Source organism: Procambarus clarkii, chromosome 5, assembly GCF_040958095.1.
Source record: "Procambarus clarkii isolate CNS0578487 chromosome 5, FALCON_Pclarkii_2.0, whole genome shotgun sequence".
NCBI lineage: Eukaryota > Metazoa > Arthropoda > Malacostraca > Decapoda > Cambaridae > Procambarus > Procambarus clarkii.
In genome coordinates, this window is record NC_091154.1 from 9166456 (window position 1) to 9182437 (window position 15982).

At 44.2% G+C, this 15982-nt stretch overlaps 1 protein-coding gene across 11 annotated transcripts in view; it reads left to right on the plus strand.

Moving 5' to 3' along the window:
• LOC123765447 (cilia- and flagella-associated protein 36) overlaps positions 1–15982 on the plus strand; it is a 29667-nt gene that overhangs the window by 6293 nt on the left and 7392 nt on the right. For all 11 annotated transcript variants that reach the window (XR_011231080.1, XR_011231078.1, XR_011231082.1 and 8 more), the window contains exons 2-4: positions 7564–7730; positions 8038–8228; positions 15096–15306. Coding sequence is in view for 1 of the 11 variants with exons in the window: in XM_045754026.2 (XP_045609982.1) it covers positions 7564–7730; positions 8038–8228; positions 15096–15306 (569 nt within the window). In the remaining 10 variants the exon portion in view is untranslated. The remainder of the gene's footprint in view (positions 1–7563; positions 7731–8037; positions 8229–15095; positions 15307–15982) is intronic.

Here is a 15982-nt window from a genome sequence, read left to right on the forward strand (position 1 = left end):
GCTTCAAGACTGTGAGCACGTGACATGTATGGAGACAGCTTCAATGACTGAGAGCACATGACACGTATGGAGAAAGCTTCAATGACTGAGAGCACATGACACGTATGGAGACACCTTCAATGACTGAGAGCACATGCCAGTATGGAGACAGCTTCAAGACTGTGAGCACATGACACGTATGGAGACAGCTTCAAGACTGAGAGCACGTGACACGTATGGAGACAGCTTCAAGACTGAGAGCACGTGACACGTATGGAGACAGCTTCAAGACTGAGAGCACGTGACACGTATGGAGACAGCTTCAAGACTGTGAGCACATGACACGTATGGAGACAACTTCAAGACTGAGACCACGTGACATGTATGGAGACAGCTTCAAGACTGAGAGCACGTGACACGTATGGAGACAGCTTCAAGACTGAGACCACGTGACACGTATGGAGACAGCTTCAATGACTGAGAGCACATGACACGTATGGAGACAGCTTCAATGACTGTGAGCACATGCCAGTATGGAGACAGCTTCAAGACTGTGAGCACATGACACGTATGGAGACAGCTTCAAGACTGAGAGCACATGACACGTATGGAGACAGCTTCAAGACTGAGAGCACGTGACACGTATGGAGACAGCTTCAAGACTGTGAGCACATGACACGTCTGGAGACAGATTCAAGACTGAGAGCACATGCCATGTATGGAGACAGCTTCAATGACTGAGAGCACATGACACGTATGGAGACAGCTTCAATGACTGAGAGCACGTGACACGTATGGAGACAGCTTCAATGACTGTGAGCACATGACACGTATGGAGACAGCTTCAAGACTGAGAACACGTGACACGTATGGAGACAGCTTCAATGACTGTGAGCACATGACAGTATGGAGACAGCTTCAATGACTGAGAGCACGTGACACGTATGGAGACAGCTTCAAGACTGTGAGCACATGACACCTATGGAGACAGCTTCAAGACTGAGAGCACATGACAGTATGGAGACAGCTTCAAGGACTGAGAGCACATGACAGTATAGAGACAGCTTCAATGACTGAGAGCACATGACAGTATGGAGACAGCTTCAATGACTGTGAGCACATGACACGTATGGAGACAGCTTCAAGACTGAGAGCACGTGACATATATGGAGACAGCTTCAATGACTGTGAGCACATGACACGTATGGAGACAGCTTCAATGACTGTGAGCACATGACACGTATGGAGACAGCTTCAAGACTGAGAGCACATGACACGTATGGAGACAGCTTCAATGACTGAGAGCACATGACAGTATGGAGACAGCTTCAAGCCGCAAGTCTCCGAAGGAATCTGTAGACTTCATAAGGGATTCTGTTTAATTCTTTTTTCTTGACATTTCGAAATATATACTTACAGGCTCTTATAACAACCTGAGATGAGGAGGCCAGGTTGTAGGAGGACAGGTTGTAGGAGGACAGGTTGTAGGACAGGTTATAGGAGGACAGGTTGTAGGACAGGTTATAGGAGGACAGGTTGTAGGAGGACAGGTTGTAGGAGGACAGGTTGTAGGAGGACAGGTTGTAGGAGGACAGGTTGTAGGAGGACAGGTTGTAGGACAGGTTATAGGAGGACAGGTTGTAGGAGGACAGGTTGTAGGAGGACAGGTTGTAGGAGGACAGGTTGTAGGAGGACAGGTTGTAGGAGGACAGGTTGTAGGAGGACAGGTTGTAGGAGGACAGGTTGTAGGAGGACAGGTTGTAGGACAGGTTATAGGAGGACAGGTTGTAGGAGGACAGGTTGTAGGAGGCCAGGTTGTAGGAGGACAGGTTGTAGGAGGCCAGGTTGTAGGAGGACAGGTTGTAGGAGGCCAGGTTGTAGGAGGACAGGTTGTAGGAGGACAGGTTGTAGGACAGGTTATAGGAGGACAGGTTGTAGGAGGACAGGTTGTAGGAGGCCAGGTTGTAGGAGGACAGGTTGTAGGAGGACAGGTTGTAGGACAGGTTATAGGAGGACAGGTTGTAGGAGGACAGGTTGTAGGAGGACAGGTTGTAGGAGGACAGGTTGTAGGAGGACAGGTTGTAGGAGGACAGGTTGTAGGAGGACAGGTTGTAGGACAGGTTATAGGAGGACAGGTTGTAGGAGGACAGGTTGTAGGAGGACAGGTTGTAGGAGGACAGGTTGTAGGAGGACAGGTTGTAGGAGGACAGGTTGTAGGAGGACAGGTTGTAGGAGGACAGGTTGTAGGAGGCCAGGTTGTAGGACAGGTTATAGGAGGACAGGTTGTAGGAGGACAGGTTGTAGGAGGCCAGGTTGTAGGAGGACAGGTTGTAGGAGGCCAGGTTGTAGGAGGACAGGTTGTAGGAGGACAGGTTGTAGGACAGGTTATAGGAGGACAGGTTGTAGGAGGACAGGTTGTAGGAGGACAGGTTGTAGGAGGACAGGTTGTAGGAGGACAGGTTGTAGGAGGACAGGTTGTAGGAGGACAGGTTGTAGGAGGACAGGTTGTAGGAGGACAGGTTGTAGGAGGACAGGTTGTAGGACAGGTTATAGGAGGACAGGTTGTAGGAGGACAGGTTGTAGGAGGACAGGTTGTAGGAGGACAGGTTGTAGGAGGACAGGTTGTAGGAGGACAGGTTGTAGGAGGACAGGTTGTAGGAGGACAGGTTGTAGGAGGACAGGTTGTAGGACAGGTTATAGGAGGACAGGTTGTAGGAGGACAGGTTGTAGGAGGCCAGGTTGTAGGAGGACAGGTTGTAGGAGGACAGGTTGTAGGACAGGTTATAGGAGGACAGGTTGTAGGAGGACAGGTTGTAGGAGGACAGGTTGTAGGAGGACAGGTTGTAGGAGGACAGGTTGTAGGAGGACAGGTTGTAGGAGGACAGGTTGTAGGAGGACAGGTTGTAGGAGGACAGGTTGTAGGAGGACAGGTTGTAGGAGGACAGGTTGTAGGAGAACAGGTTGTTGTAGGACACGTTGTTGGAGGACAGGTTGTGGAGGACAGGTTGTAGGAGGACAGGTTGTAGGAGGCCAGGTTGTAGGAGGACAGGTTGTAGGAGGACAGGTTGTAGGAGAACAGGTTGTTGTAGGACACGTTGTTGGAGGACAGGTTGTGGAGGACAGGTTGTGGAGGACAGGTTGACAAAATCACTGAGGCATTAGAGGAAAAAACATAATGCAGATGTTGTATACACAGATTTTGCAAAGGCGTTCGACAAATGTGACCATGGAGTGATTGCACACAAAATGAGGTCAATGGGTATAATTGGTAAAGTAGGACGCTGGATACTCAATTTCCTGTCGAACAGAACACAAAGAGTAACAGTAAATCAAGTAAAATTGAGTCCGAGCGCAGTTAAAAGCTCTGTACCTCAAGGTACAGTCCTTGCACCACTGCTTTACCTTATTCTCATATCAGATATAGAGAAAAACACAAGTCACAGTTTCGTGTCATCCGTTGCAGATGATACAAAAAGCAACATGAAAATTACCTCTGCTGAAGACATTGAAAAACTACAAGCAGGTATTAACAAAGTTTTCGATTGGGCAGCAGAAAATAACATGATGTTTAACGGTGATAAATTCCAGGTATTCAGATGCGCCAAAAATGAGGATCTTAAATATAATACAGGGTACAAAACACAATCGAATCTGCCCATAGTAGGAAAACAGCATGTCAAGGATTTGGGAATAATGATGTCCGACGACCTAACGTTTAGGGAGCATAACCAAGCAAGTATTGCGTCAGCCAGAAAAATGATAGGATGGATTACTAGAACCTTCCACTCCCGGGATCCCATCACAATGGTTGTACTCTTCAAGGCACTTGTGTTATCCCGTCTTGAGTACTTCTCAGTACTCACTTCCCCCTTCAGAGCAGGAGAGATTGCTGAAATAGAGGGAATACAGAGAACATATACGGCACGCATAGACGAGATAAAACACCTAAATTATTGGGATCGTCTCAAAGCTCTCCAAATGTACTCACTAGAAAGGAGACGAGAGGGATACCAAATAATATACACACATGGAAAATACTGGAGGGACAGGTCCCTAATCTGCACAGTAAAATAACAACGTACTGGAGTGAACGACATGGAAGAAAATGCAGAATAGAACCAGTGAAGAGCAGAGGTGCCATAGGCACAATCAGAGAACACTGTATGAACATCAGAGGTCCGCGGTTGTTCAACGTCCTACCAGCGGGCATCAGAAATATTACAGGAACAACCGTGGACATCTTCAAGAGGAAACTAGATTCTTTCCTCCAAGGAGTGCCGGACCAACCGGGCTGTGGTGGGTATGTGGGCCTGCGGGCCGCTCCAAGCAACAGCCTGGTGGACCAAACTCTCACAAGTCAAGCCTGGCCTCGGGCCGGGCTTGGGGAGTAGAAGAACTCCCAGAACCCCATCAACCAGGTATCAACCAGGTATACAAAACAGAAACAAGGTTTCCCGGAAGAACACAAACTCAGAGATACAGTTCACCATTTATTACATGAGGAAGACAACTAACTTACTCGTGAAGAACTCACCCACACGAAAGAGACTAATGTCGTCCATTCCCCTAAATTCTTTGGAACGGTCAGTCCTAATGATCTCAATATATAGACAAGACAACCACATCTCCATCAAGGTGTGTGATAATGCACAAACAACGAGCCTCTATGAAAGATCACTCTGTTTCTACACCCAGTCTGACCATCGCTTGAGATATTCTCACCAACAACTCTGAAATAATCGAAAGAGACAAGAAATAGAGTTTTGACATAGCCCAAGTACTACACACTAAGCACTCAAACCTTGAGACACACTAAGCACTCAAACCTTGAGACACACTAAGCACTCAAACCTTGAGACACACTAAGCACTCAAACCTTGAGACACACTAAGCACTCAAACCTTGAGACACACTAAGCACTCAAACCTTGAGACACACTAAGCACTCAAACCTTGAGACACACTAAGCACTCAAACCTTGAGACACACTAAGCACTCAAACCTTGAGACACACTAAGCACTCAAACCTTGAGACACACTAAGCACTCAAACCTTGAGACACACTAAGCACTCAAACCTTGAGACACACTAAGCACTCAAACCTTGAGACACACTAAGCACTCAAACCTTGAGACACACTAAGCACTCAAACCTTGAGACACACTAAGCACTCAAACCTGCTATCAACAGCCACCATACAATTTAATACACCTTATATCTTCCTCATGACCACCCCAGAACCTTATCTACCACTCAAACCTTATCTACCGCTCAAACCTTATCTACTGCTTGAACCTCATCTACTGCTCAAACTTCATCTACAGCTCAAACCTCATCTACCGCTCACTCTTCTTGACACGACTCACTAGCGCTTGAGTAAGACCACCGTCCGCCCCCCTCACTATATCGACCTGTTGTTAATGATTTGTGCAAACACTGTCTACACATACTGTGTGTATGTATACTGTGTGTATGTATACTGTGTGTATGTATACTGTGTGTATGTATACTGTGTGTATGTATACTGTGTGTATGTATACTGTGTGTATGTATACTGTGTGTATGTATACTGTGTGTATACATACTGTGTATACATGTGGTGAATATCGTAGTGGAACACCGGGCCTACAGTCAGGTGTAGGACAATGTCAGTCCCTTGACTGTTGGCAACACTGACGGCGTTGTCTTGGCAGCGTTGCCAATTGAGTCTGTGATTCAGGTGATGGCAATACTGCTCTGTGCACGGGGGTGTTGGCAACACTGTGAGCCAGACAACTGACAGTGAGACGACCACAACAGACCGCTGAGTCAAGTATCTACCAGAAGGTGATCAATAGTCTTGTGGGGGTAGGTGAGGGAGGTGCAGCTCCTGGCCCCCAGCCTACCATCCTTACAACCCAACTATTCTGACCTTCAAATTCTTGGTCGAATCTGGTCTTAGAGTTGTGGATGGAGGCGGCTCCCACAACTTCCTCTTTCAGGGCATTCCACCTGTATACAGTACAAGTATTTCCTTACTTACCTTCGACCTGTGTGTTCCCAGCTCCCAACTGTTATCTTGAGGTTATCTTGAGATGATTTCGGGGCTTTTAGTGTCCCCGCGGCCCGGTCCTCGACCAGACCTCCACCCCCAGGAAGCAGCCCGTGACAGCTGTCTAACACCCAGGTACCTATTTTACTGCTAGGTAACAGAGGCATAGGGTGAAAGAAACTCTGCCCATTGTTTCTCGTCGGCGCCTGGGATCGAACCCAAGACCACAGGATCACAAGTCCCGCGTGCTGTCCGCTCGGCCGACCGGCTCCCCGGCTGTGTCCTGTTGTCCTGCTTGTTCTCTCAGTCTGACACGGTCCACAATCCTTGAGGACCGTGTCTATTGCCTCTCAGTATCTTGTATATTGGGAACATATCCCCCTCTCCTCCTGCTATCCTCTAGGGGCTGTGAGATTTAGTTCCATTAGTCTGTCTTCGTAGCTTAACCCCTTCAGCTCTGGCACCATTCTTGTTGCAAACGTCTGTACTATTTTTCAGTTTCGGTTTTATATTTATGGCGTATGGAATTGACCTATACGAGACAGCTCCAATATATATCTACCGAAAACTCATTCATATATATGTCTAGTCAACGCTTGAAACAATCAGGAGGCTCCCACATCTGGTATATTAACTTCTAGAGAAAGAGACGTTGTTGTCTTGCCTATATATTGAGTTCATTGGGGCTGACAATCCCCAGCCCCAATGTTCTGTTCCATAAAGCCACAACCCTCACCAAACTAGTATTTACCCAGGTCTTTCCTACCTCTAAATGATATCCCAACCCGTCCTCTTCAGCGCTCACAACGTCACTGAAATGATGTACTAAGTTTTCTGAATCTAGTCTAACCAAGGAGCCACGAATAGAAAACGGAACATCACATCAAGTTTGCGACCAGCTGTGATTTTTAAATCATATTTTTTGTTTTGCCTGATGGGACTTATGCGTCAAAATATGACGTAGCGTTCGAGAGGCCCGAAAACACGCGTCTGATCCACATATGGTGTTTGTTGACAACCCAGTGACAGGCGATGAGTCACAATAACGTGGCTGAAGTATGTTGACCAGACCACACACTAGAAATTGAAGGGACGACGACGTTTCGGTCCGTCCTGGACCATTCTCAAGTCGATTGTGAGAATGGTCCAGGTCACAATCGACTTGAGAATGGTCCAGGACGGACCGAAACGTCGTCGTCCCTTCAATTTCTAGTGTGTGGTCTGGTCAACAACCCAGTGACGTCACACCGGGTATAAGTGCCATGAATGTAAACATCACATACCTTATAGACAAATGAGCATCAGCTCTTAACATTACGAACCTAAACTAAAGTGATCTCAATTCTAACTTCTCTCTCTAAACAGTCCTCGAGGCAGACTAATTAAGCGGGAAGGGTAAACACACGTTCGATTTCATAGCCTCTATTGACAACCTAGTGACGTCAGACCGGGTATAAGTGCCATGAATGTAAACATCACATACCTTATTGACATATGAGCATCAGCTCCTAACATTACGAACCTAAACTAAACTGATTTCAAACCTCTGAACAGTCTTCGAGGCAGACGGCCAGGACGACGACGCCCACCATAAGATCCACGAGGAATACAAGACCCTGGTTGACTTCATGCTCGGCTCTTACATGGAAGATATGGGCATCAACCCGGAGCAGTTCGAGGAAGCCTGCGGGAAGGCGGCCATCAACACCCCGTTCCACCAGGTTAGTGGACCTTGAGGAGTGGGCCTGTCTGGCCCTCTTCTCCTGGTGATATCTTTGTCGGGGATAACTTATGCCTTTATCAGGGGATAACTTATGCCTTTATCAGGGGATAACTTATGCCTTTATCAGGGGATAACTTATGCCTTTATCAGGGGATAACTTATGCCTTTATCAGGGGATAACTTATGCCTTTATCAGGGGATAACTTATGCCTTTATCAGGGGATAACTTATGCCTTTATCAGGGGATAACTGATAGTAGAAGTAGTAGAGGAGCAGCAGTACTGACTATAGTCTACTCTCCCCAGACACTCTTTGAGCAAGTATGGGCTGCGGACGACTACGAGATCTTCAAGCGGATGATGATTCAGAAGAACATTGAGCTGCAGTTGCAAGCGCTGGAGATCATGCAGCAGCGCTACGGCATCATCCCAGAGTCCTTCATGCCCTGTGACGACCTGCCACAGGGCGAGCAGGAGGTCCTCGAGCAGGTCATCAAGTAAGTCACAGGTCAGAGGTCATCCTGTTGCAAGTCACAGGTCACAGGTCATCTTGTTGCAAGTCACAGGTCAGAGGTCATCTTGTTGCAGGTCAGAGGTTATCCTGTTGCAGGTCAGAGGTCATCTTGTTGCAGGTCAGAGGTTATCCTGTTGCAGGTCAGAGGTCATCTTGTTGCAGGTCAGCGGTTATCCTGTTGCAGGTCAGAGGTCATCTTGTTGCAGGTCACAGGTCATCTTGTTGCAGGTCAGAGGTTATCCTGTTGCAGGTCAGAGGTTATCCTGTTGCAGGTCACAGGTCATCTTGTTGCAGGTCAGAGGTTATCTTGTTGCAGGTCAGAGGTCATCAGTTACAGATCACCATGTCAAAGGGCGATAGTCATTAAATTACAGGTCAAAGGTCATATAACTAGTAACATATCACAGATAATCAAGCCAAATCAGGTCATTAAACTTACTCACAGATCAAAATCCATTTCCAAATCTAAATAGTTAACTATTGTTTAATTGGTCAACTTATCTTGTTCAAAAGGTCATCTTGCTTTGCTTAAAACTTATCAGTTTAAGTAGTTCAATCACCTTGTTTATAATGTGTTTACATTTGGGGTTAAATTATGTTATTGAAAAATACTTCACTTATAAAGGGTTAACATTGCTAATAAGTCACCTGTTCTAAGGTAATTAACATTAACTGTATTGCGCTAAATCGACATTTAATGGGAGTATTAGGATCTCGTAGCGCAGTTGGCTTCATTCTCGACTTTTCTGGGATATATATATATATATATATATATATATATATATATATATATATATATATATATATATATATATATATATATATATATATATATATGATTAATCTGTGTAGCTCAGTTCATATATAGTTGGGTAAATATGTTATATATAAATACGTGCTATAAGTCTTTTGGGCTTAAGAAGCCTATCAACTTCTGGACGGTTATTAGGACCGCCACAACAACTTACTGACTCCAAAAGGTGGTGTTCCCCTTCTTACGTATGCATACAATATGCCTGAAATAACAAAGAAACTACAAGAGTGTCATGTATCAATGATAAAGGCATTTGGAGCCATATGATGACTGTGTAGCCTTTGTAATGACTCCCAGACACATGTTGTAACCCACTCAGCCATGATGGGACGAAAGCTATTCAACCCTGAACTCTACTGAGGGAGTCTGGAGGCACCAGCTGGTGTCAACAACCAAGTTTCTTGAGTAGCTTGCCTACACACTACACTTGCCAAGGGGGCCTCGTAGCCTGGTGGATAGCGCGCAGGACTTGTAATTCTGTGGCGCGGGTTCGATTCCCGCACGAGGCAGAAACAAATAGGCAAAGTTTCTTTCACCCTGAATGCCCCTGTTACCTAGCAGTAAATAGGTACCTGGGAGTTAGTCAGCTGTCACGGGCTGCTTCCTGGGGGTGGAGGCCTGGTCGAGGACCGGGCCGCGGGGACACTAAAAAGCCCCGAAATCATCTCAAGATAACCTCAAGAAGATAACACTCTGGCGTGTGGGTAATGCAGTTTGGCGCAAAGTGCTCCTGCTCTTTAGGCTACAGAGAACTCGCAATGGCGAGTATATCAATGAGCCAGAGTGTCGGCGGGCTACTCATAAAATCTAGTTGTGGCACCAACCTCTAGGCTCCCTCAGGGGAATCAATTGAGTCCCGGGTTAAATAGTTTTTGTTCTATGGCCGAGTTGGTTAAGGACAGCGTTTGGTATTTAGATTAGTTAACGTGTGCATTCATTGATATTGTGTTAGACTGATGACTTGGCAGCCATCTAAAATACCACTCTGGATAGTGGTATATACCACTCTGACTAGTGGTATACCACTCTGACTAGTGGTATACCACTCTGACTAGTGGTATACCACTCTGACTAGTGGTATACCACTCTGACTAGTGGTATACCACTCTGACTAGTGGTATACCACTCTGGCTAGTGGTATACCACTCTGACTAGTGGTATACCACTCTGACTAGTGGTATACCACTCTGACTAGTGGTATACCACTCTGACTAGTGGTATACCACTGACTAGTGGTATACCACTCTGACTAGTGGTATACAACTCTGACTAGTGGTATACCACTCTGGCTAGTGGTATACCACTCTGGCTAGTGGTATACCACTCTGACTAGTGGTATACCACTCTGACTAGTGGTATACCACTCTGACTAGTGGTATACAACTCTGACTAGTGGTATACCACTCTGGCTAGTGGTATACCACTCTGGCTAGTGGTATACCACTCTGGCTAGTGGTATACCACTCTGACTAGTGGTATACCACTCTGACTAGTGGTATACCACTCTGACTAGTGGTATACCACTCTGGCTAGTGGTATACCACTCTGGCTAGTGGTAATCCACTGGGGCTTTGAGGCTGACGGGCACCGCATACTCTACCACTGATCAATATTCTCATTGATGCGTATATCACGTTATTGTGATTTCTGTATGAACTCTGGCTGGTGTTATCGATCTCACGTGATACGTTGCCCAAGGTCTATCGTGGATTCACGCATATAGTCAGCTCGTTGGTCTGGAGTAGTCTCCCCCTCTACATAACGTCTTGTTCTCAGTTTTCTTTATTATAGAGCATTCTTTTTTTTTACCCTATTTGCTGAACCGAGGTTTCAAGCAGTGACTTAATTATATGCTTCATAACATTGAAAGGAAGTGAAGCATTACTTTCTGCTTCCATGTTGTTTTGGCTCCAATAGAGGAAAATTTTATAGGATGAGATAGGAAGATGTTAAGCTGGGGAAGGAAGGAGTTAAGCCAAAGGTTTTCATTAAAAAGACTAAGAAAAGTCTTTGGTTGACTTCCCTTTGGCTTTGTTAAGCCAAAGGGAAGAGTTGTTACCTTGCGGTTACCTTGCGTTGACAATTTAGGTCATTATAAACTAGGCGATCATTATAATGAAAATTGTTATACTTTGTGTTTAAATTGGTGGAGGCTTATGGCTTTATAGCTGACTATTTGAAACTATAAGGATGTACGGTGAATTGGTGGAGGCTTATGGCTTTATAGCTGACTATTTGAAACTATAAGGATGTACGGTGAATTGGTGGAGGCTTATGGCTTTATAGCTGACTATTTGAAACTATAAGGATGTACGTTGGGTTTAACGTATGTATTAAATAATAACTATTTTACTTATATGAAAATATATAAAATTACTTATAAAATATTGAAAAATTCGTCAAGGAAAGATTAATATTATATAAACTTTCTGGTTTTAAATCTTCGCAAGAAGAGTGTTTAGAACCTAATGTCTTTGAGACTTGTAAGTTAGTACATGGTAAGTTTATGTTGGATTTTGTAGGTGTTTACGATGGCAGGTTGTAATTACCCCCCCCCTCCCCCCCCCTCCCCGAGGGTAGCTATATCTCCCACACCTGAATGTTGTACTCTCTGAACTGCCCATCTGTCCTCCCACCACCCTTCACCTCAGCTGGCGAGGGTCGTGTGACTGTCTCTCGTATCTGAGTGGCCCAACACCCTGGTCTATCTTCCTCTTCTCAAATTGTATCTGATTGTCACTCCTTATCAAGCCCCTCTGGAGTGTTGTTTTCCCTTCATCTGATTGTCACACGCTTTTCCCTGGATTGTCTCTCTCTCTCTCTCCACCCTCACCTGGGTGTCATCCCCACCCTCACCTGAGTGTCACCCACCACCTGGACTGTCACCCCAGCTCACCTGAGTGCCACCCACCACCTGGACTGTCACCCCAGCTCACCTGAGTGTCACCCCCCACCTGGACTGTCACCCCTACCCTCACCTGAGTGTCACCCACCACCTGGACTGTCACCCCCACCCTCACCTGAGTGTCACCCACCACCTGGACTGTCACCCCAGCTCATCTGAGTGTCACCCACCACCTGGACTGTCACCCCAGCTCACCTGAGTGCCACCCACCACCTGGACTGTCACCCACCACCTGGACTGTCACCCACCCTCACCTGAGTGTCACCCACCACCTGGACTGTCACCCCAGCTCACCTGAGTGTCACCCACCACCTGGACTGTCACCCCCACCCTCACCTGAGTGTCACCCACCACCTGGACTGTCACCCCAGCTCACCTGAGTGTCACCCACCACCTGGACTGTCACCCCCCCTCACCTGAGTGCCACCCCTCACCTGAGTGCCACCATCACAAGGCTTACTGTCTCTCTTTCCATGCCTTGTGGTGCATCGCCAAGCACCTGTGACCTCACCAAGGAAGACCAGCAAGTGTTGGAGCAAATTGCAAAGTAAGTTTGTGTTTACAACTTTATCTCGCCCCAAAAAATATTCTACATATTTTTTTATGTAATTTGTATGTTTAATAGGATATATATATATATATATATATATATATATATATATATATATATATATATATATATATATATATATATATATATATGCGAACAAGCCTGAATGGTCCCCAGGACAATATGCAACTGAATATATATATTCAGCTGAATATATATATATATATATATATATATATATATATATATATATATATAATATAGTTATATATATATATATATATATATATATATATATATATATATATATATATATATATATATATATATATATATATATATATTAGTATATTTTGGTAGCAGTCTTTCCTGTAGACATATATTATTAAATATGACCGAAAAAGTAAGATTAATAATTCTAACACGAATTTTCTCAATCTTTCGTACATTTCTTTTCACTGTTGGAGGTAAATCAAAAATCAATTCTCCAAAATTCATTTTTATTTCTAGTCTGACGCGACACGAGCGCGTTTCGTAAAACTTATTACATTTTCAAAGACTTTAGTTTACAAATACACAACTGAATAGAACTTACGCACTTCCGACTTTGTTTATATCTGCATTTGAGAGAGGAGGATGGAGTGAGGGGGCATTAATAGGGTATTAATTTCATCAACACAAGACAGAACACGAAACAATGGGTATTGAATAGAAGTGTTTGTAGAAAGCCTATTGGTCCATATTTCTTGATGCTTCTATATTGGAGCGGAGTCTTGAGGTGGGTAGAATATAGTTGTGCATTAATTGGCTGTTGATTGCTGGTGTTGACTTCTTGATGTGTAGTGCCTCGCAAACGTCAAGCCGCCTGCTATCGCTGTATCTATCGATGATTTCTGTGTTGTTTACTAGGATTTCTCTGGCGATGGTTTGGTTGTGGGAAGAGATTATATGTTCCTTAATGGAGCCCTGTTGCTTATGCATCGTTAAACGCCTAGAAAGAGATGTTGTTGTCTTGCCTATATACTGGTTTTTTTGGAGCTTACAGTCCCCAAGAGGGCATTTGAAGGCATAGACGACGTTAGTCTCTTTTAAAGCGTTCTGTTTTGTGTCTGGAGAGTTTCTCATGAGTAGGTTGGCCGTTTTTCTGGTTTTATAGTAAATCGTCAGTTGTATCCTCTGATTTTTGTCTGTAGGGATAACGTTTCTATTAACAATATCTTTCAGGACCCTTTCCTCCGTAGTGTTTGCATATATAAACAAAGTCGGAGGTGTGTAAGTTCTATTCAGTTGTGTATTTGTAAACTAAAGTCTTTGAAAATGTAATAAGTTTTACGAAACGCGCTCGTGTCGCGTCAGACTAGAAATGAAAATGAATTTTGGAGAATTGATTTTTGATTTACCTCCAACAGTGAAAAGAAACGTACGAAAGATTGAGAAAATTCGTGTTAGAATTATTAATCTTACTTTTTCGGTCATATTTAATAATATATATATATATATATATATATATATATATATATATATATATATATATATATATATATATATATATATATATATATATATATATATATATATATATATATATATATATATATACATCCGTAATTTGTTTTGATTGGTTCGTATATATATATTTAATATTTTCATCTCATCTTTTGTTTGAAATCTTCCTCATTTTTGGTTACGTTTTTTGGTGGTAAAATTCTTGAAAAGTTTCCAGTTTCATCTCTGGGAAAAAAATCAGCAAAACTTTTCAAACTGGGGAATTGTTTTTTTCTTGAAAAAAAAATAATGTTTAAAAAAGGAGAATGCCCTTCTCGTATATGCCGGTTGAAGCCTCTGATTCTCTTACTTAATCCTCTGTCACGTCATCAGTAGGCTGCCTCTTATTTGCACCCTTGTTTTAACTCATTTAGTATGGTATATTTCTTTATGTAAAGAAGACAAAGAACTAGAAACTGGGGAAGATACACTGAGAGGTGTAGTACCAGCTTCTGGGTGTATATAAACTGAGAAGTATACCCCAGCTTCGTGGTGTTTATATACTGAGAATAGACTTAAGTCCTGGACAATGTCCAGGATTAAAGTATACATGCTGGTTGGTCAGTATACTGTTGTGGTGGTCTTAATAACCCTCCAGAGGTTGATGGGCCTGAATAACCCTCCAGAGGTTGATAGACCCTAACAACCCACCAGAGGTTAATAGGTCTTAGTAACCCTCCAGTTATTAAGGCCATAGGTCTTAATAACCCTCCAGAGGTTCATAGATATTAATAACCCTTCAGAGGTTGATATAGAGGCCCTATTAACCATCCAGAGTTTAATAGGCCTTAATAACCTTCCAGAGTTCGATAGTATTAAGTATATATTCCTTCTATTGAATACCAAATACAAGACCAACATTCCCAAGACTCAAGAAACCACTTGCAACAATTCTCTCAACACATGCAAAGCCTTTTCCTTCATCTCTTAGAGACCTGGAACGATCTCGGATCTTGCCTGTTCTAAGAATCTGTCTGTCTTCGTAATCTCCCCCTGTTCTTAGGACAGCCATTGAACATCAGAATCTCTCTTCCAGGAAGTCCCTGGAAGAACACCAAGCGCTCCAGGAAGGAATGGATGCAGAGACGAGGGACATGGAAAGGGCGATGGCAGAATCTAAAGAGGAGAAGGAGCGGCTGGAACTGGAGAGGGCGAGAGAGAAGGAGATGCTGGAAAAGGCTTTGAAGCTTTCTCTTAGCGATGAACCAGGAGAAGTGACGCCTTCAGAGCCTCTCCCTCCCTTCCAGGTGAGAGAGAGAGAGAGAGAGAGAGAGAGAGAGAGAGAGAGAGAGAGAGAGAGAGAGAGAGAGAGAGAGAGAGAGAGAGAGAGAGAGAGAGAGAGAGAGAGAGAGAGAGAGAGAGAGAGAGAGAGAGAGAGAGAGAGAGAGAGAGACAGAGAGACAGAGAGAGAGAGAGAGAGAGAGAGAGAGAGAGAGAGAGAGAGAGAGAGAGAGAGAGAGAGAGAGAGAGAGAGAGAGAGAGAGAGAGAGAGAGAGAGACAGAGAGACGGACAGAGAGGAAACAGGCATAGAATAACTAGACATTCACAGCTTTCATAAGTTGGACAGTTGCTACATGAAAGATAATCACACACAAGTGACAGCCATTCGAGGCTGTAAAGAAAGTGGACATCAACACGCTGTGGAACAGACATCAGGGAATGCTATCTTACACACTGCTGACTTCCAGCGAGCTCAACAACAACACACACACACACACACACACACACACACACACACACACACACACACACACACACACACACACACACACACACACACACACACACACACTGTAACACCACTCTATTGTAACACCGCCCTAAAGTGTACCACTATAATGGAACACAAAAAAATGGTTACTAATGTAAACACTACTTATCCTGAGTAACACTTCCTCATCGGTTGCACTTGATAACACTGT